This window comes from Rattus rattus, chromosome 5, assembly GCF_011064425.1.
Source record: "Rattus rattus isolate New Zealand chromosome 5, Rrattus_CSIRO_v1, whole genome shotgun sequence".
NCBI lineage: Eukaryota > Metazoa > Chordata > Mammalia > Rodentia > Muridae > Rattus > Rattus rattus.
Window position 1 is genome coordinate 40,217,873 of NC_046158.1, and position 25,015 is coordinate 40,242,887.

Sequence of the window (25,015 nt, forward strand, 5' to 3'; positions counted from 1 at the left end):
GGAATTTGCAAGATTTTTACTATTTTCTTGTAATCTGAAACACAGTAGCTACACAGGTACACGAGACTGAATGTCAGATTCTTGTTTCGACTCAATGTCTCCCATTTTTCATCATTACACCCTTTCATCAGCTTTAACTCTACCTGACAGAAATAACCAGGATTTTTCTAAGGACAGCGACTAAAGCTTTGTAATTAATATTCTTGTTAAATTCTAAGAGTTTTCTATTACCCAAATTTCCTTCAACCATTATTCTATCATTTTTTTTTTATGTTTTCTAGCAGAATCTGAGATTTCATACTTCCTGTACCCAGGCATATGAGGCTCACGATGCTGTACTGTCTCCCAAGGATTGTTGTTATTCGAATGTCAAACTACATATACTGTCCGTGGGGGTTTTGTGGTTGTTTTGTTTTGTTTTCCGGTAGCTTCATCCATGCTCTCCGTTTTTAATGTCTTCCTGTTCTGGTGAAGGAAAGCACATCCTCTGAGATTGCACCGTCGCTGCCTATGACTACACTTCTTTGCTTCTGGGCCTCAGTAGGGACAAAGGTGGGGCAACACGGGTGCTCCTGATGACGTTAGAGTGCTTCCACTAGACAGCAGCTGCCATCAGCCATCTCTCCCAACATCTGGCAAGGCAATTCAGCTCATCATACATCTTCAACTCAATTTTCCTTTTCTTTCTTTCTTTTTTTTTTCAAATAAATTCAAACGCCAATCAAATGATGAAGAAAAAAAAAACTGGCACTGCTTAGGTGCTAGGTACTTAGAAAAGTGACGCAGAGTTTCTCTCTCAAATCAGTTTAATCCAAGGCCACCTAACCCCCTGAAACTTTACCCCTAAATTACAAAGCTATATGTATGATCATTAAAGTCCACATACTCTTCATATCAAGAGAACATTGATTATTTATGAACCTTTTCCTTTAACATTTCATAATTAGTATTGATGTGAGGAAATTATTGTGTTACTCAGTTTCCCAGGAAAACTTCGGATCATGGCAACCAATCTCACATAGAGTAAAATGCAAAGACAGACCTCCATCATCATCATCACCATCACCACCACCACCACCATCATCATCATCATCACCATCATCACCATCACCACCACCACCACCATCATCACTATTATTATCCTTACTATTCTAAATCCTTACAATCGCAGCATGCCTCTTTGTTTTAGCCGTTTGATGAGTCCTGTATCAAAAGACTCCAGATGTAGCACCACCTTTCCGTTGTGCTTACTGATTACATTCAGAGCTGATCATGTAAAATGATGCTGGAGGAAGCGATTACAGACTCCTCTGGCCTCACCGCTGCCCCCTGGCTTCAGATCTTCCTTCTCTCTTCCTTCTCAGGGATTCCTTGGAATGTGGAGCTAGGAGAAAGCGGTTGAGTTTGCTTAACTGCTGCCAGTACACAAAAGTCCTTTCCCCATCCGTCTTCTCCGTGTCAAATCCCTTGCATTACTGCTAGCTGCCTCCGAGCCTGCCAGAATCAAGAACTTGGATAAAATGTAGCTGGCAGAAATTCAACCCAGGCAAGACAAAAGTGATGCAGATAGGCAGACGTATTTAGAGTAAATACAGGGAAGTGCTGATTCTCTGGCACTCGGGACATCATACCAGCAAACATAAACAGCTTTGTGGTGTGACTGGACTCTGTTGCTTCTGGACTTCCTAACAGCTACTGTGGCTGGAAATGCCATCTTCCTTCTCCAGCTGGCTTGGAGGCTGCATACTTTCTTCCAAATTACGACTCTGCCACAGTGATGTACACATTTGTCATATCCAGCTGGACCACTATAACGCACTCTAGCCGGTTCTCAGTACAAGAAATGACAACAACTCGGCTGACAGCAGTGCAGAAGTCATTCACTTGTTGGAGAGACTGGACATCCAAATGCGATGCATAATTTGTCTCTGGGTAGGTAGGTGCCACTAACCTTACAAAGTGCTATTGACATTAGTAACTAAAGGCCAAGTCACATCTTCTTATATAGCCAATCGCTCTGATGCCAAAAGTCTACAACGAAGATACAGCCAATGAATCAAACAGAAGAAAACGTCAAAATTGTAGCAAGCTATACATGAAGCTTCTGACTTGCATTTACGGATTATTTGTACACATGTCTTTCAAAAAAGGCTTTAAATTGCATTTAATTTTGTTTTAATTGTGCATGTGGGAGGAGGTGGAGTATGTGCAGGTAGCTGTAGTGTGGGTAGAAGCCATAGGTATCAGATCGTCCCGGATCTCTTGAATCTATAGACAATTGTGTGACACCTGACAGGGCCACTGGAACTGAATTTCCACCCCCTTCAAGAACCATACTTGCTACTGATCACAGAGACATCTCTCCAGCCCCTAAAAAAGTCTTCCAACTTGCAACACTGGGAAAACTAGATGCAGAGAGCTCAGCGTTTATGTGGAACATGGCGAATCTTCAGTCTTTAGTATCTACGAGCAATAGTATGTCCGCAGTTAAACTGACACATACAAACGATACTCCAAAAAAGGTGACCTGCTCCTTCAAATGGTGTGAAAAACTAAGAGTAGTGGCATTAATTTGTCAGTGGACTGTCTGAACTGCATTCTAGAAAATATGAAAATTTTGATCAAAGAAAAGAGAGATGGGAAACTGCGAAAGGGGATTAACATTTGAAATGGAAATAAAGAAAAAAAAAAAAGAAAAGAGAGAAACAAGCCATAATTCTCATCTGGACCAAGATTTAATAAGGTCTGCAAACTATAAGACATGGAAGGGGACAGTGGGATAATAAATATTTTAGCTTTATAGGACACATTACCCACACCCAACTGTGAAAAGGCAACTATAAAAAAAAGTATATAAGCAATAAGGAAGAGAGTTTCAATAAAACTTTATCGACACTTAAAATTGAAAAAACAAATCAGACAGCTAAAGACCGTTCTTAGCTTCTGGTTCTTAAAATAGGAATACAAGGCCAGATGCAGCAGGTGGGCCTTAGCTTATTGACTGATTTTCTGAGGAATATGTGAACTAAATCACAAAATTCAGTATCTCCTGGACATGGAGAATCATAGTGATGGCAAGGCGCTTCTGTTCTTCTTGGGAGACCAAGAGTGAATTGTCTTAACTTACCTTGTTTTTCTCATCTGTTGAATGGGCTCCCTGTGGGTTTGAGCAACAATTACACAAGATGGGGCGGTCGTGTGCTGAAAAAAGTCAAAAGCCGCTCTCTGTGGAGAAATGCTCAAGCAACTCTGCTTTACAAAATCTTCCACAAACCCATCTCCCTCTACAGTGACACCTACCCGATTTCTGTCCTCGACTGTCAACAGTCCCTTCTCGAAGCAAGTATCCAAGACATCATTAATCAGGAGCTTGTCCACTAAAGTGGGCTGGAGGAGGTTCAGCAAGTGGAGACACTCATCATGGGCGGTCTCAGAGGAAGGAGAGGGCAGATCAGTAAGACTGGGTTTGACATAGCGCGCGGCTAGAGGGTTGCCACTGTGCTCCAGGGCCTCGACGAACATCTGCGTCCATCCCAGCGGCCACTGTCCCTGCTCCAAGGTGCTCAGCAGCAGTTCTGCGGCGCTGGTGTTACCACAGGTGGTGACCTTTCTAAGAATCTGCTCTTTGGTTTCTGCCGGCAGAAAGACGAGGTAGTCCAGCACCGGCTCCACCTGAATGTTCATTTTCACCCTGGGCCTGAAGATTGAGATGAGATTCCTGAAGCTGTCCTCTGCAGAACAGACGGTCGACATCCTGGGTTCTCAGGGAATGGGAGAGGAGTCTCCTGGGCGGGCAGACGATCCACAGGTGGGAGTGAATGAGTCCCCGCCTCCGTTGTCTGGGAGTCGCAGGTACCGGGTAGCCTCTGAGCACCGGATTGATCAGTGGCACCCGGAAGGTGGCAGACGAGCCAGGAATGCGCTGCAGCAGGTGGTCATAGACCCCGGACTACTCTCACTGCCACTGCTGGCCCGATCACCCCAGCAGGGAGCTTTAAGTATTGCCTGCCACCCACAGATCAGTTTCTGTTTCGATTCTCTTCTCCGGACTTTACTAACGTCAACTTCCGGGCCAGAGAATTAGTTTCGAGAGGCTAGAGGAGGCCTGTGGACGCCGCGGGTTAGGTGAGGACTTTGGTCAAGAACACCGTGGGAAAATGGGTTAAGAGGAATTGGAAAGTGAATTCTCCCTTATGTAGAGAAAGCAAGCCTTGCTCTGCACTTTTTTTATTGGAAATATTTCTTTATTTACATTTCAAATGTTATTCCCTTTCCCAGTTTCCTGTCCATAAGCGCCCCCATCCCCTCCACTATTTTATTTGAGGATATTTTTTCCTTCACTGCTGGGTGCTGCTTAGACAAGCGACCGCCTCACTTGGCAGTTAATATGCCGAGGGCAAGGAAAGTCTTGAAATGATTTTTTTTTTTTGCCCTAAACCTTGATGTAAAAACTGAGTTACTCACATTTGTGGGGATGGAGGGGGCGTGGGGGTGGGGGTGGGACAGGTGGAGGGAGGTTCCAGAATAATGGAGCTCCAGGGCGCAGTTCTGCATCTACCCTGCTGTAAACTTCACGGGGTGGGTGGGGGGGTGGGTGAGGGGAGTGGGGGGTGGGTGGGTGAGGGGGGTGGGGTGGTGGTGGCCGTGGTGGGGTTGTCCCAAGAACTAATTTATTCCTCCAAGAACTGGGGCATATGCATAAAAAGTGAGCTATACTGAACTGCTTTATTTTCTCGTTCTTTGCTTGGTACAATATTTATTCAGCTTTGACCTGGGCCTGCCTAGTGACATATGTATGCTGGCTTTAGGAGGAAGCTAAGACCTAAGACTTTCTAACTCCCAGTATGTAAAGTCCCTGTATTCTTTAGTAGACAACTCTCTTATAATAAAACAAAACAAAACAGCAATATAGAACCCTCAACTACTCATTTTTTTAATAGAGCTGCCATTCTTTTCTTGGACTGAATACAACACGTTTTGGCTGAAGCCTTTAGTAACTTCATTAGCAACTAATGCACTGCCTTGTGGTAAACATCAACATTTGTCTCTGTCCTGGGAGGGAGAAGAGAGGCATTCCGAGTGAAAAGTAAAGATGGCAGCGTTGTTGTTTCAGTACAAAAAGAGTATAAACGAGAGTCCGTAGGTGGTTATCCACCAAGCAGGCAACTAGACCACCAAATACGGAGGAACATTAACACTTTGAAAAGGACTTTATGGTCCAGAGTCATATGGAGAATAGAAGTGATCAGGTAGACATGTTTAGAAAAATCAATCTTTTACAGGAGGGTATTCACTGAAATCTGGGGAGGCCATGGAGGCTCAGGGATTCTTTGCAAACAGTAGGAGAACTGCAAGATTTCCATAAGCCTCGTGCCAGCCTTCGAAATAACCAGAGCAACACTTTACACGGTGCCCTGGAGTTATTCTCCAGTTGCTATTACACAGCTAAGATCCACTCTAAAGGATGTAACCTGCAACCTGTAAAATGTTTTATGAATACTAAGTCATGGTGATTTCTGCCCTGAAAGGGAGTTCTGGGCTGAACATGAGGCAGGACTTTTGTCAAATACACAGGTGAAGTTGCCCAAGTGAGTGGAAGTAAACATGGCCATGCAGATTTCTCCCCTTCTCTTACTTCATAAAACTCCCATATTTCATTATTTAATTTGGAGGATTGACTTGGCATCCAGTTAGAATTCATTTTAGTTATTGTATCTGCAAAAAGTATCTTTTCAAGATATTACCAAAATGTATCATCCTGTTCCCCAGCTGCCTATAGATTTTATTTAATACGGTACAGCGGAAATTGACCAATAAACCAAAAATCATTTTAGTCCAGGTCTTTTTCCCATATTCCCCTCGTTTCAGACACCGAAGATCCAGAAGCGATTGCTGGTTGTATGTGGGGTTGGTGTCATCATTTTAATACCAAAGACCCTGAAGGATAAAGGGTTCAAGTAGATGGTTATATAGATGTTGGCATTAAAATGATAACATTCATTCATCACATCAAGACAGTCACCAAGTATCACTATATACATGGCCAACTTTTTTTCTAAGGAGTGTAGTTACATAAAGTTCCCTACTTTTATTGAGCCCACATACAAAAGGAGAACAGAGACAGATAATAATACCTGTTAAACAACCAGTGTGCCAGAGTGGGATAACTGCTATAAAAAAGCTAATACCAGGGCGACAGTGCAGGGTTGTGACACTGTTGGTTCTAATTCTTACATAGGTGTTCTTTCCAGTTTCCCTCAATCAACTTTCCATGCTATTCATCAAAAGTAATTATACACACACACATACACACACACACACACACACACACACACACACACACACACACACACATATATATATATGTATATATGTTTCTCAAATGGAAGTCACTAGCTGGTTGAAGATGAGACTAGACAGGAACCTCTTTTTCTAAGACTCTATCACAGTTTTGATAGGACCCCTTCAAGGAAAGGATAGTGAAGAGGTCGAACTGCATTCACGATCTCTCAATAGTTATCTTTTTAGACCAGTGAGACAGCTCAGTGAGTAAAGACGCATTGTCGAAAGAGAGAATTGATTCCTGCACATGTTCTAGTGTCTACATAGTCACTGTGACATAAACACACACACACACACACACACACACACACACACACACACACACACACACCACTGAATACTTTTCTCCACCCGTTTTGCATGAGGATTTGTCCTCTGCGCTTTCTTGCTCACAGGGTTTCCTTTTAGCGTTTGCTTTTACTTCCTTCACCACTCCTCTTTGCTCAGTGTTAAGTTTCTTTTTCATTTCTCCTCTCGTCTCATCCCGAACTGCCTATTCTTTTGAAAACCCCCAAAGATCTATTTCAGCCCCCGATGGTTTTAAGCCTCTTGTCTAAATGGTAACACAGGGAGGTGCTAGACTGTAGATTCCCATGATTCCCAGGTTTTCATTTTTAACATTAGAGAAGCAAAGGTGGGAGGGTCAAGATGAACCAGCCAGTGATAGCGAATGCCACCAAACCTGACAACCTGAATTTGACCCTGGACCCAGATGGCAGAAAAACATAGCCACTTCCTACAACTTGTCCTCTGGCATCTACATCCTCCTAACTTCACACACACACACACACACACACACACACACACACACACACACACACACACTCAATCAATCAATATAACAAACAAGTGGAGATGGTCATAGCTACCACACAATGGAATAGCCGCATAAAACAGTAATAGTTTTTTTTTAATTGTTGTTTCTTTGTTTTATTTAAAGAAAATGACATGAAATTGAGTTTTTAGAGCAAATCCTCAGTACACCCATCTTTATATTTGTTTATTAAAGAAAGAACCCACCGAATTTAAGTTAAATGTTTTTCAGCCTTAGCCCAGCATTATGGAGTCATTGTGTGTGGTGACTCTGACTTCAGGGTGCCCGAGCTTACATCTTACCATTGTCTTCCTAGTTCCTGTGTGATTGGCATATCAGTAAGATGAGGGGTACCAGTGCCAGGTCCTGAGATCATTCTAAGATTCTAAGGATGGACTGTAAAGTGCTTACTGCTAGGTCTAGAATGTTCCTATACCCAGTAATCACTCAGTTCTTGAGCAACAGAGTCTATGAAGGAGGTTGGTAACAGACATAGCCACTCAACTGAGATTCGCTAGGATCTCTTTGTGTATGATGCTCATAGGCTGAGTCAGAAGGAGTATTTATTAAAGGGATATTGTTGTGTTTTTAAGTTTCCTAAAAGATTACTAGCCTTGTCAAAGTGAGGGTTTCTATTGCTGTTATAAAACACCATGGGCAAAAGCAACTTGGGGAGGAATGGAATTATTTCAGCTTACAGGTCCTGATTGGCCTTTCCTGAAGAACAGTCAGGGCAGGAACCTAAGGGAGGAGCTGATGCAGAGAGCATGGGGGAGTGCTTTTTACTAGCTTGTTCCTCATGGTTACTTAGGCTTTTTTTTCCTTCCTTCCTTTGTCTGTCCTTCCTTCCTTCCTTCCTTCCTTCCTTCCTTCCTTCCTTCCTTCCTTCCTTCCTTCTCTCTGCCTGTCTGTCTCTGTCTGTCTCTCTGTCTCTGCCTATGCCTTCCCTCCCCTCTGGATTTTTTTCCTTTTATTTATTCTTCTCTCATTATTACATCCTAACTACAGTCCCTCCTTCCCCTCCCTCCAATGTCTCCCTGCTCCCCCCACCATCCCTGTCTCTCAGATACACCACCCCTCCAGCTCCCCTCAGAAAGGAGCAGGCCTCCTAGGGATATCGACGAAATATGGCATAAGAAGCTACAGTAAAACCAGACACAGATTCTCACATAGGGCTGGACTAAGCAATCCAATAGAAGGAAAAGAATCCCAAAAGCAGGCAAGAGACAGCTCCTGCTCCCACGGTTGGGGATCACGGAAGCACACAGACCTACACAACTATAACCCCCACTGTGTTGGATCACACAAGAACACAGAGCTACACAACCATAACATGTATGCAGAGGACCTAGGTCAGACCCTTACAGGTTCCCTGGTCTCCGTGAGCCCACCTGAGTCAGTCAGTTGATTCTGTGGGTCTTCTCACAATAGTCTCCTTGACCCCTCTGGCGCCTGCAATCTTTCCTCTCCTCCTCCACAGGACTCCCCAAGCTCCACCTAATATTGGGCTGTAGGTCTCTGCATCTGCTCCCATGAGTTGCTGGATGAAGTCTCTGGTCTCTGATAATATGAGACTCCCGTTCCAGCACATTCTGCAGGCATGACAAACTGTAGGTCAGAGGTTTTGTGCTTGGGTTGGTGTACCAATCCCACCATTTGAAGCCTTGCCTGGTTACAGAGTATGACCAGTTCAGGATCCATGTCTAATACTGGGAAAGTCAACTGAAATTGGGAGCATTTTGGGGGCATGGAGTTTCCTTGGATCTCCAAGGAATCGACAAGGGTAACACTAGGGATGACTCAGTTATCTGTCTTATAGAACAGGGGTGGTACCTTCCACAATGAATTGGGTCCTCCCACATCAATCACTAATTAAGAAAAGACTCTACAGGCTTACCTGCTACAGCCAGGTCTTCTGGAGACATTTTTTCTCAATTGAGGTTCCCATCTCTCAAATGCCTCTAGCTTATGTCCAGTTAACATAAAACCATCTACCATAAGCCCCAAAAGATAAAAAGAAATTCCAACTAAGTTTATTAGAATTTGATACTCATTACTTATTTTACCCATGCAATTAAACTTCTGGTTTGTAGTGTGCACATATAAAATGTTTTCTAGAAAAGAATTTTTTTTTTTTTTGGCAAAGGAATCACATACCAATGGTTTTGTACCAAAGGTCCACTTTTCAAATGTGTCCACTACAGTTTTGAGTACTTCTGAAAGCTGTTTCTGTTGTTTCTGTTAAATAGTGGCTGTGCTTCAAATGCTTGGATCGTTCTATTGTAAAGTAAATGCTTAGTAAGCTAGAGAGATGGCTCAGTGCAAACGAATACTGTACTTGCCTAGGACATGAGTTTGGTTCCAGCACCCAAACAACATCTGGAAGGTCTGATGCTCTCTTCTGACATCCTTGATCACCAGGCATGCTTATATATGTGTAGGCAAAGTACTCATACACATAAAAGAAAATAATGTAAAAAAAAATAAGTATATGCTGAAGAGTGAACTGCTGTCAAATGTAGTTAGATTGCCATTGACTGTTTTACTCTGTAATCTTGGTTGACGTTTACTCAATGACACAGCCTGAATTCATTGATTGAGAAGTAACATTTACTATTGCTTCCTGTTTACCCTGTACCAACTGTCGAATATTGCATTCTTATTTACTACTATTGTCAAAGCCTTTAGGTAAGAGGGCTATAGAATGAGCTACTAAAACATAATGTCTAGATACACTGATCCAAAATACTGAATTCCTAGTTCATAATGTTAAGCATATATATATATATATATACACACACACATATATGTATATATATATATATATGTATATATATATATTTTTTAAATGCACAGGGTATTAGTGGTACATGCCTTTTGATCCCAGCAGAGGCAGAGGTGAGAGGATCTCTTGAAAGAGCCAGAGTTGGGGCAAATCTGGGGCCAGTAGGAAAATTCCCACCACATACCTCCAAGCACAAGGACCCCTTCCAGGAAGAAAAAAAGCTGGTTTAGTTCCTGGAACAGTTACAAGCCAAACTGTTACACAAAGCTACCTGTGGCTTCCAAACGACTCCTCCTCCCCCTTAGGAAAGTCTTGAACAGTACACTGCGTCCGATCTGAAAGTTGTTTTGCTCCACCATATGTGCATAGTACCCTGCCTAGCTAACATTGTGAAAAATTCTGCGCCAATTGTTTGAATTCTGCCCCAATTGTTGGCAAGGTATATAACTCCCTGTTAGAGTCTGCTCAGGGTCGTCTCCCCTTGAAGTGGGAGGACCCCGACATGTCAGAATGATCAAACTCCTCTTGCTTTTGTATCGATCACTGCCTCCGTGAGTCTCTATCAAGAGGTCCTGGAAGAGGTTCAACTTGGACCTCACACTCTGGGAGTTCGAAGTCAGTTCTACAGTGTGAGTTCCAGGACAACCAAGGTTACACAGAGAAACCCTGTTTTCAAAAACAAAATTAAAAAACAAAACAAAACAATCCACCAACAGCAAATCAAGAAAAAGAAGTAAGAAGAAAGAAAGAAAGAATTTCAACATCAGGGTATTATATGAAGAACACTCAAAAACTTATTTGGCAGCTAGGGCTCGGGTTGGTGAAGTGCTTGCTACATGAGCATGGAGGCCTGCATTCAGAGCCTTCAGAAGCCACCTAAGATGCCAGGTTTCTCAGTGTGTACCTGTAAGCCCCATGCTGGGACAGAGGAGGCAGGCTAACCACAGGGGGAGCCTTAGAGCCAGCTAGCCTAGCTGATATTTACTAGGAAGACAATTGTATAGGATTAAGGCGCCTTACTTGAATGCTAAACTAAAAGGAAGAATTCAAAGAATGTTAGAAATCTGGTTTCTATTAATTTCACATATCTAAGCATGGTACCAATTTTAAGGAAAACACCCAATAAAGAACTCAGAAGTGGCCCACTCGGCTCCTTCTGGGGTAACCCCTGGAGCCAGGGCACTACCCAGGTATGGAAGCTGTTCCTAAGCCTATCTTCAGATTGAGCATTGGTGAAAAGATATTCCCAATTGACTCTTGCACTCTTCATGATTGGAATGTCTGTGTTTTCCTGCCAGTTCCACTTGTGATTCCATTCTCCAAGTAGAGGCAAAAACCTGGGATTAGAACCTCTTGGGGCGAATTAATGACATAGTCGGCATTTATGTGTGTATGTAGGGTATGGGGAGGTACATGCTCATGTGTGGAGACCAGAGGTCAAGTTCAGATTGCCATTTCTCTGGACTCTCCCCACCTCGCTTCTGCCGCTTGTTTTGAGGTAGGATATCTTACTTTTCGTTGGAACTTACAGATTTTTCTAGGCTAGACCGGGCTAGCAAAGTCCAGAGAGCTGCCCATTTTGCCTTCCTCAGTACTGGGATTATATATGCATGCTGCTGTGCCCAGTGCAAAGCAAGTGCTTTCCAATTGAGCCATCACCCTCCATACCGATACTCAGTAAAAAGGAAAACACAGCAGGCGGTTCTGCACAGTTATTGTGAGTAGAACATCATGGATCCTGAGACACCATCATTCCAGCTAGATATGCAAGATCGTGAAATCTCCCATTCCTTTGGCCCTCCGGGACATTTTTTATCAAGTTATTAACGACAGCACTTTGGTTTGTGTGTATTTCTGTTTACAGATACTGTATTTAACATGTAATGTTGATTTCTAAACGTCGAATCACTCATAACCAGCACCCAGTGCTTAGGAACAGGAGACAACACTCATTTGTATGCCCATCCCAAACAGTGGGATCACCAGCACAGCACAAAAGTGTGCAAAATGCAGCACAGAATGGGGCTACAAAAAGATTCTCACTTATGTAGCATAAAGGCCAAAACATAAAAGTAAAACTTTGTACTGTTTGATGGGTCATTTCTTTTTTTTTTAATTGAAAATATAATTTTTTTATGATATAATCCGGTCACAGTCTTCTCAATATCCTCCTCACTTCCCCATCCATCCAGTCCACACCCTATCTCTCATTAGAAAACAAAACAGGAAACTAAAAGTTCAAATGGAATAGAACAGAACAGAACGGGACGGGATGGGATGGGATGCGACCAAACAGAACGGAACAGAAAACAGAACAGAACAGAACAGAACAGAACAGAACAGAACAGAACAGAACAGAACAGAACAGAACAGAACAGAACAGAACAGAACAGAACAGAACAGATGGGCGAAAAGAATCAAAGGAAAGCACAACAAACACACGCAGATGCTGAGATACACACGGGGCAATTTTCAGACACCAATGGGATTGAGGTAACAAATGCAAAGAACTTTAGTAAGGTGCACATTTGGGTGTCTAAAGGGGTTGAACTGAGGAGCAAAGACACCCCTGAGTGTAAGGCACCACGGGGGCTGGAGCCGCATGTGGACCACAAAAGGAGAAGAGGGAGAAAGTCAGCTGATCCCTGTTCTTCCGCATTCTTCGCTGCCTCACTGGTGCCATCCTCCTCCCACCTCCCCGCCTTCCCTGCAATGATGGACGGGATTCCACTCTTCTGTTAGCCAACAATAAATTCCACTTCTTCTAAGTTGCTTTTTCAGTCATGTTTATGGGCACAGATGTTTACCCCCCTACCCCACCCCCACGCCCGCTGAGATATTTGGTTGGGGTGACTCAAATGTCTCACTCGGGGGCGCATGTTGACTAGTGAGAAAGCAAGTGTCCTGAGCATTGGCACGGCAGCGGCAGGGGTCAAATCCAATGAGAGAAACCAAAGACTTAGGCCCGATTCAAATTTTTATTAATTTATTCCTAATGCGTAGGAATTAGAATAGCCTCAGAGTCAGACAGCGTGTGGTGGGAAAGAGTGGGGAAGGCGGGGTCTGAAATCAGACATTAGAAAGGTCTGCATTACAACCATTTATGGAATCCTCAGCCGTAAGCAAGTTTTACAGAAGTGAAGGCAGCTCTTACAGCATGTCCCATTATCCTAGCCTTATCTCACCTGCAGGCCACTAGGATCTCCCAGGTATTCCAGCGCTGAAGGTCATAGGCCTGGCGCCATAGTCAGTGTCTTTAGCCATCACCGGGACCTGTGCAAATGATCGCTCAGCTCTGAGCACTTTAATGGCTGGGATAGAATAGTTCCTTTCTGGGCAGGCAGAAACAGAGCTGTGAGATTAGGGCTGGCTGTCCCCTCCTCACATTGGTTGGGGGTTGCTAGCAGGGGTTGAACCCACAAAAGGAAGTTAAAAAGTGATGTGTATCAGTTATGGCTTGAGTACTTAAATCCTCACTAATATTAAAAAAAAAAAAAAAATCCAGTGAAACAGCGTGAAGAGCTGAGTAGGGCATAAAATGGGGTTAGTCGTTTATCAAAGGGTTTAGGGTAAGCTCAGCCCCTTTTATCCTTGAGGTCTATTTACCACATGAACACAAAGTATCAAAACACCATAAGGAAGCCAAGACAGGCTTCTTCAGAAAAGCCTGCCAGCTTCATATTGGATGTCCGAGTTTGCATTAAAAAAAACAAGTCAAACTAGCCAAGCATTGTGCTGCACACACATGTTTAACAGAGGTAGGTGGATCTCTGAGTTCAAGGCCGCCCGGGTCAGCACAGTGGGTTCCAGGACTACATAGAAAAATCCCGTGTCAACAAAACAAAACAAATAACAGAAGACAGAGACAAACTGCATGCGTAGGCATTCTACACATTCCTTTCTTCTTCTTATTTTCTTTGTCTAGCTGGTATTATTTGGAAAACTGGGTTGTGCATTTCAAAAGTGTTTCTGAATTACGCATAATTACTTTTGACTAACATGATTTTAAATGGCTTATATTTTCGCTAATTTGTTAATGAACAGGTTGTAGCTTGGAGCCTTCATCTGCCAAACCAATTGAATTAGGCATCATCACACATTTCCTTAGAATAAATAAATCCTTTATATAGGACATAAAACGCATAACTTAATAACAGTAACATCTGGGATACTTTGGAGCATAAACTCCTACCTGGCATTTGGGAAAACTAAATCACATATGAATTCAACTGAAAAAAAGTTACCTACTGCTTAGAAATGGAAGAGAAAGTTGCAAGAGTTAGCAACCGGATTTGTCTTGCTACAGAACAGGGCTTGCTGGATCTTTGTTTCCTTAATCTACTGGGTGAGCAAAGAGAATGGGCAATGAGCAACTCATGTGTTGTTCAAAAACATGCCTCACTTGCAGTTAATTGAATTTCTTATGCTTTTATAATTAATTCTGTTACACTTTTAGTGATATTATCAGGAAATTGGACTTCCGGAAGAACATAAGGAGCAGCCATTTTGTTGGCTGCTTATCGCACCTGAGGTGACCAATATACCCACAAACCAGATGCAGGTGTGCCTCGGTTTCCCAAGAACCAAGTATGAGGAAGTGCCTGGGTACTGAACCTGGATGGCACTTGATTAAGCGAGGGAAAGGACCCAAGCCCAGGGAGGGTACACACTGGGTGTGCGTGTTGCAAATCTGCAAATATATTTCTCTCAGATCTTGCATAGTTTTTCTTGTTCAAAATCTATTTAGAACTGATGATTTCATTTTGTTTATTTTTGCCACAAAATTAGCAGAAACCGTCCCAGGACATGTTTATACTATGTGGTTCTTTATTTCTTTTTTTTTTTTTTTAGTTTCTTTTTATTACTTATTATTATTGTTACTATTATTACTATTATTATTATTATTAATTTCTTTTTTCTTTTTTTTCTACACTCCAGATTTTTTTCCCTTCCTGGTCCATGCTCTGACCGTTCCACATCCCATACCTCTTCTCCTCCCCCATCTCCACAAAGATGTCCCCAGCCCACCCACCCCACCAGATCTCTAAACTTCCTGGGGCCTCCAGTCTCTTGAGGGTTAAGTGCATCTTCTCTGATTGAACACAGACCCAGCAGTCCTCTGCTGTATATGCTGTATCTATCAGCTGGTGTATGCTGCCTGGTTGGTGATTCAATGTCTGAGAGATCTCAGGGGTCCAGGTTAATTGACACTGCTGGTCCTCCTACCCGGTCGCCTTCCTCCTCAGCTTCCTCCAGCTTTTCCCTAATTCAACAGAGGGGTCAGCAATTCTGTTCATTGGTTGGGTGCACATATCTGCATCTGACTCAGTTTCTTGTTGGGTCTTTTGGAGAACAGTCATGATAGGTCCCTTTTTGTGAGCACCCTATACCTCTGTAATGGTGTTAGGCCGTGGGCCCTCCCCTTGAGCTGGATCCCACTTTGAGCCTGTCCCTGCACCTTCTTTTCCTCAGGCTCTTCTCCATTTCCATCCCTGCATTTCTTCCAGACAGGAAGAATTATGGGTCAGAGCTTTGACTGCGGCATAGCAACCCCATCCCTCATTTGATGCCATCATTCCGCTGGAGGTGGATCAACCAGTTCCTTCTTCCAGCTGTAGGGAATTTCATCTAGGGTCCCCCCCCCCGCCCCGCCCCTTTGAGTCCTGAGAGCCTCTCACTTCCCAGGGTCCTCCCAACCTCCTTCCTCTCAAGGTTGCCTGAACGAAATGAACCAGAGGGGAAAAGCCTGAAATGTATCTCACAAAATGAATTCAAATGTTCCCAGAAACTCCACAACCAGTTATCTCCCATGAGAAGCCGGCAGACACAAAGCAACCATGTCGACGCTTAAACTTTGTCTGGTCCATCCCTTCTCAGTAAGTGAGAGCACGTGCCTTCTTCATCAGCCTTGCAGACTGCTTCTCAGAGACGACGACTCCTCTGCTGCCACCTAGTGGGGCTTCTCTGTCACATCTTAGAGGCACTGAATGGGATTAAGCAAAGCTGTACAGATAGCTTTATAAAAGCCAGCGTAACCTTCTCATTACCCATACCGCCAATGTTCTGCCCAGTCTTGGAAAAGAACTGGGATAAATGGAGCTCCTTGGGGTTCAGGTCCTGCAGCTACAGAGTCATAAGAAGAAAGGCACTTGTGTAAGGGGCAGGATGGTAGGCGATAAGGATGATTTAAGGAACGGATTATTTTAGGGTGAGATAAGACACTGTATCTCTCTCCACACTAGCTATGATAGCAGTCGTGGACTTTAGGCTGCTCACCCATCTCATTGGGATTTGGGTAGAGGTGGCGTTTCGTTTACATGCAATTCCTGATAAAAATTCAGTTCTGCAAGGCTGGACAACATGTTCCTTCTAATCTGTAACAGTTTGTAGTCTGGTATGAGAGACACCCAATATCAAATGACTGAATTTTAAGTATCTTTCATGTGCTAGTCATTGAAGAATTTATTCTCTCTCTCTCTCTCTCTCTCTCTCTCTCTCTCTCTCTCTCTCTCTCTCTCTCTCTCCGTTACAACTTCAGTTTTCACCACTACCAAGTCAAATCATGGATGGACCTGTCATTTTTTTTTCCTGCTCAGTAATCATTTTTATGGTTTTGGTAAAATTGCACCAGAATTCCTCAGTCAAAACAACCCTTTTCCCTACCAAACCCTCACACTTCATTCTGTATGACTGACATTTTCCCCATAAAATATGAGAGCCATGGCTCTCAATCTGTGGGTTGCAGTCTCTTTGGTGTTAAATGACCCTTTCACCAGGGTTACCTCCTAAACATGTTAGGGTTTATAACAGTCGCAGAATTACAGGTATGCACAAGCAACAGAAAGAATCTCACGGTTGGGGGTCGCCATGACTCAAGGAACTGTATTAAACGGTTGCAGCAGTAGGATGGTGAAGAGCCAGTGGTCTAGAGCTTGATTGGTTCCGGCTATTCCACATGCCCCCCACTTTAGCGACAGTGATCAGATGAGGTTGGGAACAGAATCCAGCTAGAACCAGAGATATAAAAATGGAATATACAGCCACCCAATTAGACAAGATGGATGAAGCAAAGAAGTGCAGAAGTGTAGATAGCTCCTGAGAGACACAGCCAGAATACAGCAAATACAGAGGCGAATGCCAGCAGCAAACCACTGAACTGAGAATGGGACCCCCGTTGAAGGAATCAGAGAAAGAACTGGAAGAGATTGAAGGGCTCGAGACCCCATATGTACAACAATGCCAAGCAACCAGAGCTTCCAGGGACTAAGCCACTACCTAAAGACTATACATGGACTGACCCTGGACTCTGACCTCATAGGTAGCAATGAATATCCTAGTAAGAGCACCAGTGGAAGGGGAAGCCCTGGGTCCTGCTAAGACTGAACCCCAGTGAACTAGACAGTTGGGGGGGAGGGCGGCAATGGGGGAGGGGAGGAGGGGAACACCCATAAGGAAGGGGAGGGGAGGGGATGTTTGCCCGAAACCGGGAAAGGGAATAACACTCAAATGTATATAAGAAATATTCAAGTTAATAAAAAAATGGAATTTCCTGTAGTTATCTCTGACAGTGGGCTGATGCTCAGTCAAAGGTTGAGAGAGGATTTTTGGAAGGGATCTCTCTCTCTCTCTCTCTCTCTCTCTCTCTCTCTCTCTCCCTCCCTCTCCGCCTCCCCTTCCCCTTCCCCCTCCCCCTTCTTGTGTCCACTGATTGGAGGCAGCAGGGACATTTGGAGTGATATTCACCTTAGGACAAAGCTGATAGGACAAATAAAGACCGGATCAGAAGCCAGTGTTGGATTGGGCTTCCATGAGTTATTAAATGTGCTTGTTTAATGTGCTTGTTTGTACACACCAAGCTGAACTTTTTTGTCACTTGAAAGGGACTGGTTACTCTCCACATAGCAGTTATTCTCATTTTGCAAACAGAGAAGCCTAGATTCAAGGAAGTTGTGCAATGCAGGCCAATGTTTCATACCCAGCAGCTGAGCCTGCACTCAATGGCCAAGTCTCTTAAATGGTTTTGCAATGTTCCTTCCAGAGTTAGTATAGGAACTGCTGAGGAAACCAACGGACACTTTCTCTCGTCATCAGAGTGGAAGTGAATCGACAAAATAAGTATTGAGAAGGCTCTAAATTAATCAGCAAAGAAAGAATACAGCTACCAAGGTGTTGGTACCAAGTTATTTTCTGTGTGGTATGGCTAATGTATCATTCGACAAAATGGTTTTCCAAGAGATACACGTCTTGTTTCTTTGTTAACTTACCCAAGATTTATCTAAAACAATGTTCAGAAAGATAGTTTATATAGAAAATTGACATGTACGTATGTAATATTTCTTCTTTATATCTTTTTCATATCTTCCCACATAACACACATTTGTCTTTTCTTTTCATATAATTGTATTTTCTGATATTACCCAGTTTTGTTTTATTAGACACTTTATGGGCATACTCTCACATAGATGTTCTGTTGCTAGGTAACATCCTTTTCTCTTCTCTTTCCTTCCCTCTGTTTCTTCTGAACTGGTTACCATAGTTTCCCATGTAATAGGTGGCCCAAGTCTTTGCTGTAATCTTGTTGGTTGGAATAAGTGTGGGGTTCACATTCCATATCCTTCCCCCCCCTCGCTGTCTCCTTCCCTCCCCTGTCTCTGTCTCCCTTCCCCCTCCCCTGTCTCTATCTCTCAACTTTCTGTCTCACTCTCTTGCCTTTCCACACCAATTTATAACATGTTTGCTCAAATCATTTATTTATATTTAATTAAAACCAGATGGATTGGATACATTAAAAAACAGAATGAACAAACAAGCAAAAATCCCCAACCAGATACACAATTCAATATTCCACAAGAACTTACCTTTTGTAATTTATCTGGGTTCTCCTCCGTTTCTTACATCCTTACACAATAATCACATAGGTCAAGGCTCTAATTTAAGATTTGTTAAACAGGGGTAGCATGCTACATTTTAGAAGTTGTTTTTCTTCAGCATTTGATGAGGTCTGCTTGCCCCTGAAGGTTTACTCTCTGTCATTCTCTGCATTGTTCTGTGTCTGAGAAGCTGACTGTGGCTGCTTCCATGGATTTCTTACTCACTGGATTCTGATTATGAATCACTGGCTGAACATCAGAGTCAGGGAATAGAATAAGGTTTGAGTATCCTTTAAACTATAGTTCATGGGTCCATCATGCATTGAGAACCTGAAGGTCACCAGTCAGTGTGCCCAGTTCATGCAGAACCTGTAACCCAGATCTCAGTAACTGTGTCCTGGTCTGGTCTTGTATCTGCAGCCCAAGGGTAGAAATGGTTTAATGATGCTCAGAGCAGGATATTGGACTATCTCTTACTGTGTCTTTTACTTTTGTAAATACCTTTGTAATTAAAACTCCATTAAAGTCCATTGATGTGGTTGCCATAGATTTTGTTCTGGTAGGAGGGATGGCAGCTGAGCCTTATGGGTAGAGGCCAGAAAGCAAATCAAATGTCCAAGGTAAACTAAATTCAGTGTATGTTGGTTGCCATTTTACTGCTATCCCTCAGCTTCTTAGCTACATCAGCTTACATTTATGAAGAAAAGAACCTAGTTTATTGCCTTTTTATTTAGTTTTAAATTTTAACTTTAGGTAATTCAAACAATTAAGTATCTTATCACTCCATTATCATATTTTAAGTCTCTTAGCTATTTGGAACTTCATAAGGCTGTTGTTTTCTTCATATGAGGAATAATCAGGCTATGTCTTCTTCTTCTTCTTCTTCTTCTTCTTCTTCTTCTTCTTCTTCTTCTTCTTCTTCTTCTTCTTCTTCTTCTTCTTCTTCTTCTTCTTCTTCTTCTTCTTCTTCTCCTTCTCCTTCTCCTCCTCCCTCTTCTTCTCCTTTTTCCTCCTCTCCTCCCTCCTCCTTCTCCTCCTCCTCCTCCTCTTTCTTTAACAACAAAAACAAAATACCTGGCTAACCGTTCTGATCTGTGTCTTCCTCAGGAAGCCACTTATTAACATACCAAATCTCTCTCTACACTGTCACTAGGACTGCTCATTTCACATGACAGTCATAAAGGTCAAACATGATAAAGCACACAAAGCTGTAATAGGCACTGAATGCTATGTTATTACATATATTTGAAATTTATTCATTCTTACTACCTGGCTATTCCCATTAGTGATTGTATAAAGTTGGAGTGATCTTATATCCACACAAGGCACTTGAAGACTTTTACCCAGTCTATAATCTATTTAACAATCAGAGCATTTTTGCTGATATTATTTTTAATGTTTTGTATAGATGCATATATTTATTTAATTATATGTAATCAAATTACTAACAAATGAGCCTAAGTACCTGGGGGAAAAAATGTTTAGCTTACATGGTTCAACAGACTCAGTTTCACAAGTGGAAGAAACCACAACTTCGGTCTTTGTTGGGCTTTTACTTCTGTGAACAGACACCATGACCAAGGCAACTCTTATAAGGATAACATTTAATCAGGGTTGGCTTACAGGTTCAGAGATTCAGTCCATTATCATCAAGGTGGGAATATGGCAGTGTCCAGGCAGGCATGGTGCAGGGAGAGCTGAGAGTTCTACATCTTCATCTGAAGGCTGCTAGTGGAAGACTAGCTTCCAGGAAGCTAGGATGAGGGTCTTAAAGCCCTGATACATCTACTCCAACAGGGCCACAACTTCTAATAGTGCCACACCCTGGGTGCAAACCATATACAGCATCTGTATACAATCTATTCTCACAAGTGTGTGCTTGGAGTTAAAAGTTAGCATAGACATGTTTCCAGTCTTGCCAGAGCAGCAGATCGCTTTCCAAGGGCTACTAATTATGGTGTTATAGCTCATGCTGAGCCTTAGTAGTGCACACATATTGTGATCAATATTTCTCAAGAGTTTACATTGAATCCAAATTGCTTAACAGGGCTAAGTAACCAAGGCAAGATGTGTGTATTCAGAAGCCTCGTGAAGAGCCCTGTTGACACTTTTCATATGTCCTCGATCCGCTAAATTGGTTTAAAGTTTGTGCTTCTGCCAACACAGTATTTAATATTACTAGAATTAGAAGCTGGAAACTGTTGTTGAAAGCTTAGCTCGAGAAAGGTCAGTTTTTCAAGTAGCTGCTTGGGATAATAAATGGCAAATAGAACTTTTTTTTGTTGTTGTTTTTCCCTTTCTCTCTATCTTCATTGGTAGAAAATAACCTTTATTTAGCTGCTGAAAAAGAGCCATTGTAAACGTATGATAATGTTTGTGTTTTTCAATAGCACATAAAATATACAGATTAATTTCTGGAGGAAGTGTGCATAATTGTGTACAGACATACATATATATTTAAGAAATCCATGTGAATGCACTTTAGTAAAATGAAAATAAATGAATAGCACAGTGGATCCAAGGTGACAATGAAACAGTAGAAATTACGACTAAGTGTCTCTTCTTCAACCTTTAGATTTTGTATGGTACAGATTTAAACATATGCCCTTTCAAATTCATATATCTAAGTCATATGCCCTAATGTGACAGTATTTGGAGACTGAGTTTTTAGGGGTAATTACTTAGTCGTTCCTCCTGTTGGTTTATTACTGTTATAAGAAGAGGATTTACAGAACCTTTTCCCTCTCTTTCCACTCTCATTCACCAAGTAAACACAATGTTAGAGCACTGTAGCATGTAACGTTTAAGAACACGCTCAGCCTTTCCCTTTCCCCGGGCAGGTGGCCCACCCTCTGGCCCTTTGCAGCTTAGCTCTGAGATCAGCTGGGCTAGCCCCACTTCCTGCTTGCCTGGGAGCTATGACCCTGGAGCTGCTGCCAGAGCTCTGGCCTCTCCCAGATTCCTCTAGTTCCTCCCAGCTTAGCTTCGCCAAGCCATCACTGACCTGGTTTCTCTCTCTTTCTACCCACCTTTGCTCCATGGGTGAAAAACACTAAGACAGCTTTGTTACTTTAGAACTTGACCCTTAGCGAGAATTGGGCACAGAATCTCCTGCCCTAAACTTACCAGATAGCCTGTATCATCCAGCCTCTGTCGACATCTTTGGATATCCGCCATGGTGGAGGCCGCTGGGTTCTAGCTTCCCTCCCAAATCTTACATGATTGTTTCGTGCTTCTTCCAAAGCCTGCCTGGAGAAAGCCCCTTCTCTTTCCTTGCGACTGTTTTACCTCCTGGGTCCTAGAAGTTCCACCTGTCCTTTCTGCCCAGCAATTGGCCTCCTTTATTGACCAAATCAAGAACCAATTAGGAAACCAGACTTTAGTATCAGCACCACTCCCTACAGGACACAGAAAGCAAGCAGCTGCTACAACTCAAGGATCAATGTAACACGAATCATTGTTCCCAGAACATCTTGATCTGAAAATGCCAGTTTCCAGAACCATGAGAAATACCTTTCTATTATTTTACCTATAAGTCTGGAACCTATTTCCATAGAAGCTGGGCTGACAGCGCTGCTGTGTGTGTAATCTCTCAAGTGCTACATAGATTTAAAGGTTTCCAGAATTACTTTACATATATGATAGGCTATGCTTCCAATCTACTAGGTCAGAGTGCTGTCTTCCTTATTGGTTATTTTTATGGGCAATAATGCCAAAAAGTCATTAATTTTGTAGATCACTTTCATTTCTATTATAAAATTAACAACTCATTTTCATTTTAGGGACATTTTAGGGAGGTCCTCTATTTTTAAAAATAAGGTTTTTTTCCCCTCTTCTAGTAGGTGCTATATCTGAAGAAGAGAATAGCATAGTTCATTAAGAGGCTATGACCATAATGTTACCAGCTAAACTGTCACTCTAGGAGGTCTAAACTCAACAATATACCTGACATAGTATGTTTTTGTTCTCAAAGATATTCAGACCAATATTCCAGTATTGATTATTGACTTGGTCTCATCTAAAATAAGTGGCTCCTTCTTCAATCTTCAGTGCAGGAGATTCAAAATAACCAGCAGTAAACCCTTTGCTGCCCCCCCCCCTCCTCTGTCCTGTCCTGTGTGTGTGTGTGTGTGTGTGTGTGTGTGTGTGTGTGTGTGTGTGTGTGTGTGTGGGGGGATAATTGTGCATGTAGAAGCTCTATGTCTCCTTTTATTTTGAGACAGAGTTTCACACTGCCCTGGAGTTTCACATTGAATCACCAACCAGGTAGCATAACCTGCTACCAGCTGATAGATACAGCATATACAGCAGAGGACTGCTGGGTCTGGGTTCAGTCAGAGAAGATGCACCTAACCCTCAAGAGACTGGAGTTGCGTTAATCATGAAAACTTCATTGCCACCAGTAAACATGTATCCTGTATTAGAGAAATGGTTACATTGATTATTTAGGGACAGATTTTTCTGTTTGCCTAGTTAATTTTTCTGTCATTCTTTATATTCTTTAAATATTTTTTTCCGTAATGTAAATAATTCTTATTATATTTAGAAATTTTATAGCTGGAGGTGGAGAGGGAAGGGAAAAATTAAGAGATCATATATAGGCAAACTGTCTGAATCCTTCATCTCTGATACTAGCTGTGCAGCTATGGCTAAGTGAAATTACAAAGAATCTTAGTTTTCACTCTAGTAAGACAGAAAAATGACAGTACATGCCTGATGTAGTCCTGTATCGAAGAATAACACTTTACAGCTTACAGCGTCTGCTACCTGGTGTTCAGTCTACACAGAAAGCCAAGTTTCTGAATAATGAACAGCTTAGGAAAAGAAAAGCATGTGATTTAAGGCACATATATACACACATATGTATATTTAGTGAATACCTATATTTAGTAAAGTTATCAAACAAGATGGAATACTCTTCATAATACTATAAATGTTATTCCATATTAATATGGAATATCCCATAATAATGTGCAATGGTCTTCATAAGACACTATTGCCTATTCAATGCTAACAGAATCATAAAGACAAGTTATTACTATTTAAAAACACCTGTGAGCTAAATTGAAAATTTCAAAACAGAGTTTATAATACTGGAAGATTTGCTCCTTTAAATTTTAGAAAGCCTGCTATAGGGTGTGGATTTGAAAACCCTTTCTGTATCCACCTCCACCTCCTTTGCTCTAAGGAAGATACATTGTCAGTATTTTTGTATTTTGTCCTACTTGCAAGCTAACAACAAGCTTGCCAGTTTTCCTACAAGTTGGCAGCAGCTGGGATTCCTGGGTCAGAAACAAAGGGCTTCATTACTGGAAGTACAATAGAGGCCTGGGGAAAGCTCCCTTGGGCCAGTGGGAGAGTCCCTGAAAGCACTCAATTACGTAAGCACTGGGTTTGCTATCAAACTTGAAGAAGTCCATGTATACGCAAGTTTAGTCTCTTTAAAAGAGCAAAGGAGTCCAAATTTTGTCCTGGAGTGAAAATACTGTCTTTGAAAATAAACATGTAGACATGTAATGGATCTATGGAGATCTGACTCCCAGCGTACAGCAAAGCAAAGCTTCAGTGAAACCGTTTTGGTAAAAAGACGGTATTAGAAGAAATCTGACCTGAAATTTGGATTAGTGTTGCAATTACAAACACCCCTTCCTAAGCACTTTGAATATGCAGTTTGTCAATTAGACTACTACTTGGCATGGGCCTCTGCTAATAGAATCACCTGGTTTATACTGAGTCACACTCTCATTAATTTTATCAAGCAGGTTGTATCCTACTTCTCTTTTAATGGCTCCCAATATTAGCTAAAGAAGTGGCTACTGCTGCAGAAACTGGCACTTTCTCAATAGTAGGGTGGATATTAGCAACTTGCTTCTTTCTGCCTCTTCTGATAAAATTGTTTCACAAGGTCCAGAACGTTCTTCCGGCTGTAGTACAGCAGAGCGATTGTTAAATTACTCAGGGCTGCAAGGCTGATTTCCTCTGTTAATACTTAACTTTTTTTTTGACGGCTCTATTTTTTTTAATGTAAGGTCTTTTCTTTTTCAGAAAGGAAACAAAATGGTATCCCCTTTGTTTATAAATTAATTCTAAAGCTGCCCCGTTCTTCTAAATTCTAGACTTGGGGAAACAAAATTCACGAATTTCAGAGAAAAGCAGGCTTGCCGTTCCTTTTTGCCAAATGATAAAAACCAAGATGTTCTTTTG

General features: G+C 42.2%; 1 protein-coding gene across 1 annotated transcript in view; it reads right to left on the reverse strand.

Moving 5' to 3' along the window:
• Positions 1-4,041, reverse strand: part of Ifih1 (interferon induced with helicase C domain 1) — a 46,813-nt gene extending 42,772 nt beyond the window's left edge. The window contains 1 exon segment of the mRNA XM_032903387.1: positions 3,301-4,041. Coding sequence (XP_032759278.1) covers positions 3,301-3,753 — 453 coding nt within the window. The 5' untranslated portion in view covers positions 3,754-4,041.
• Between the last annotated feature and the right edge of the window lie 20,974 nt (positions 4,042-25,015).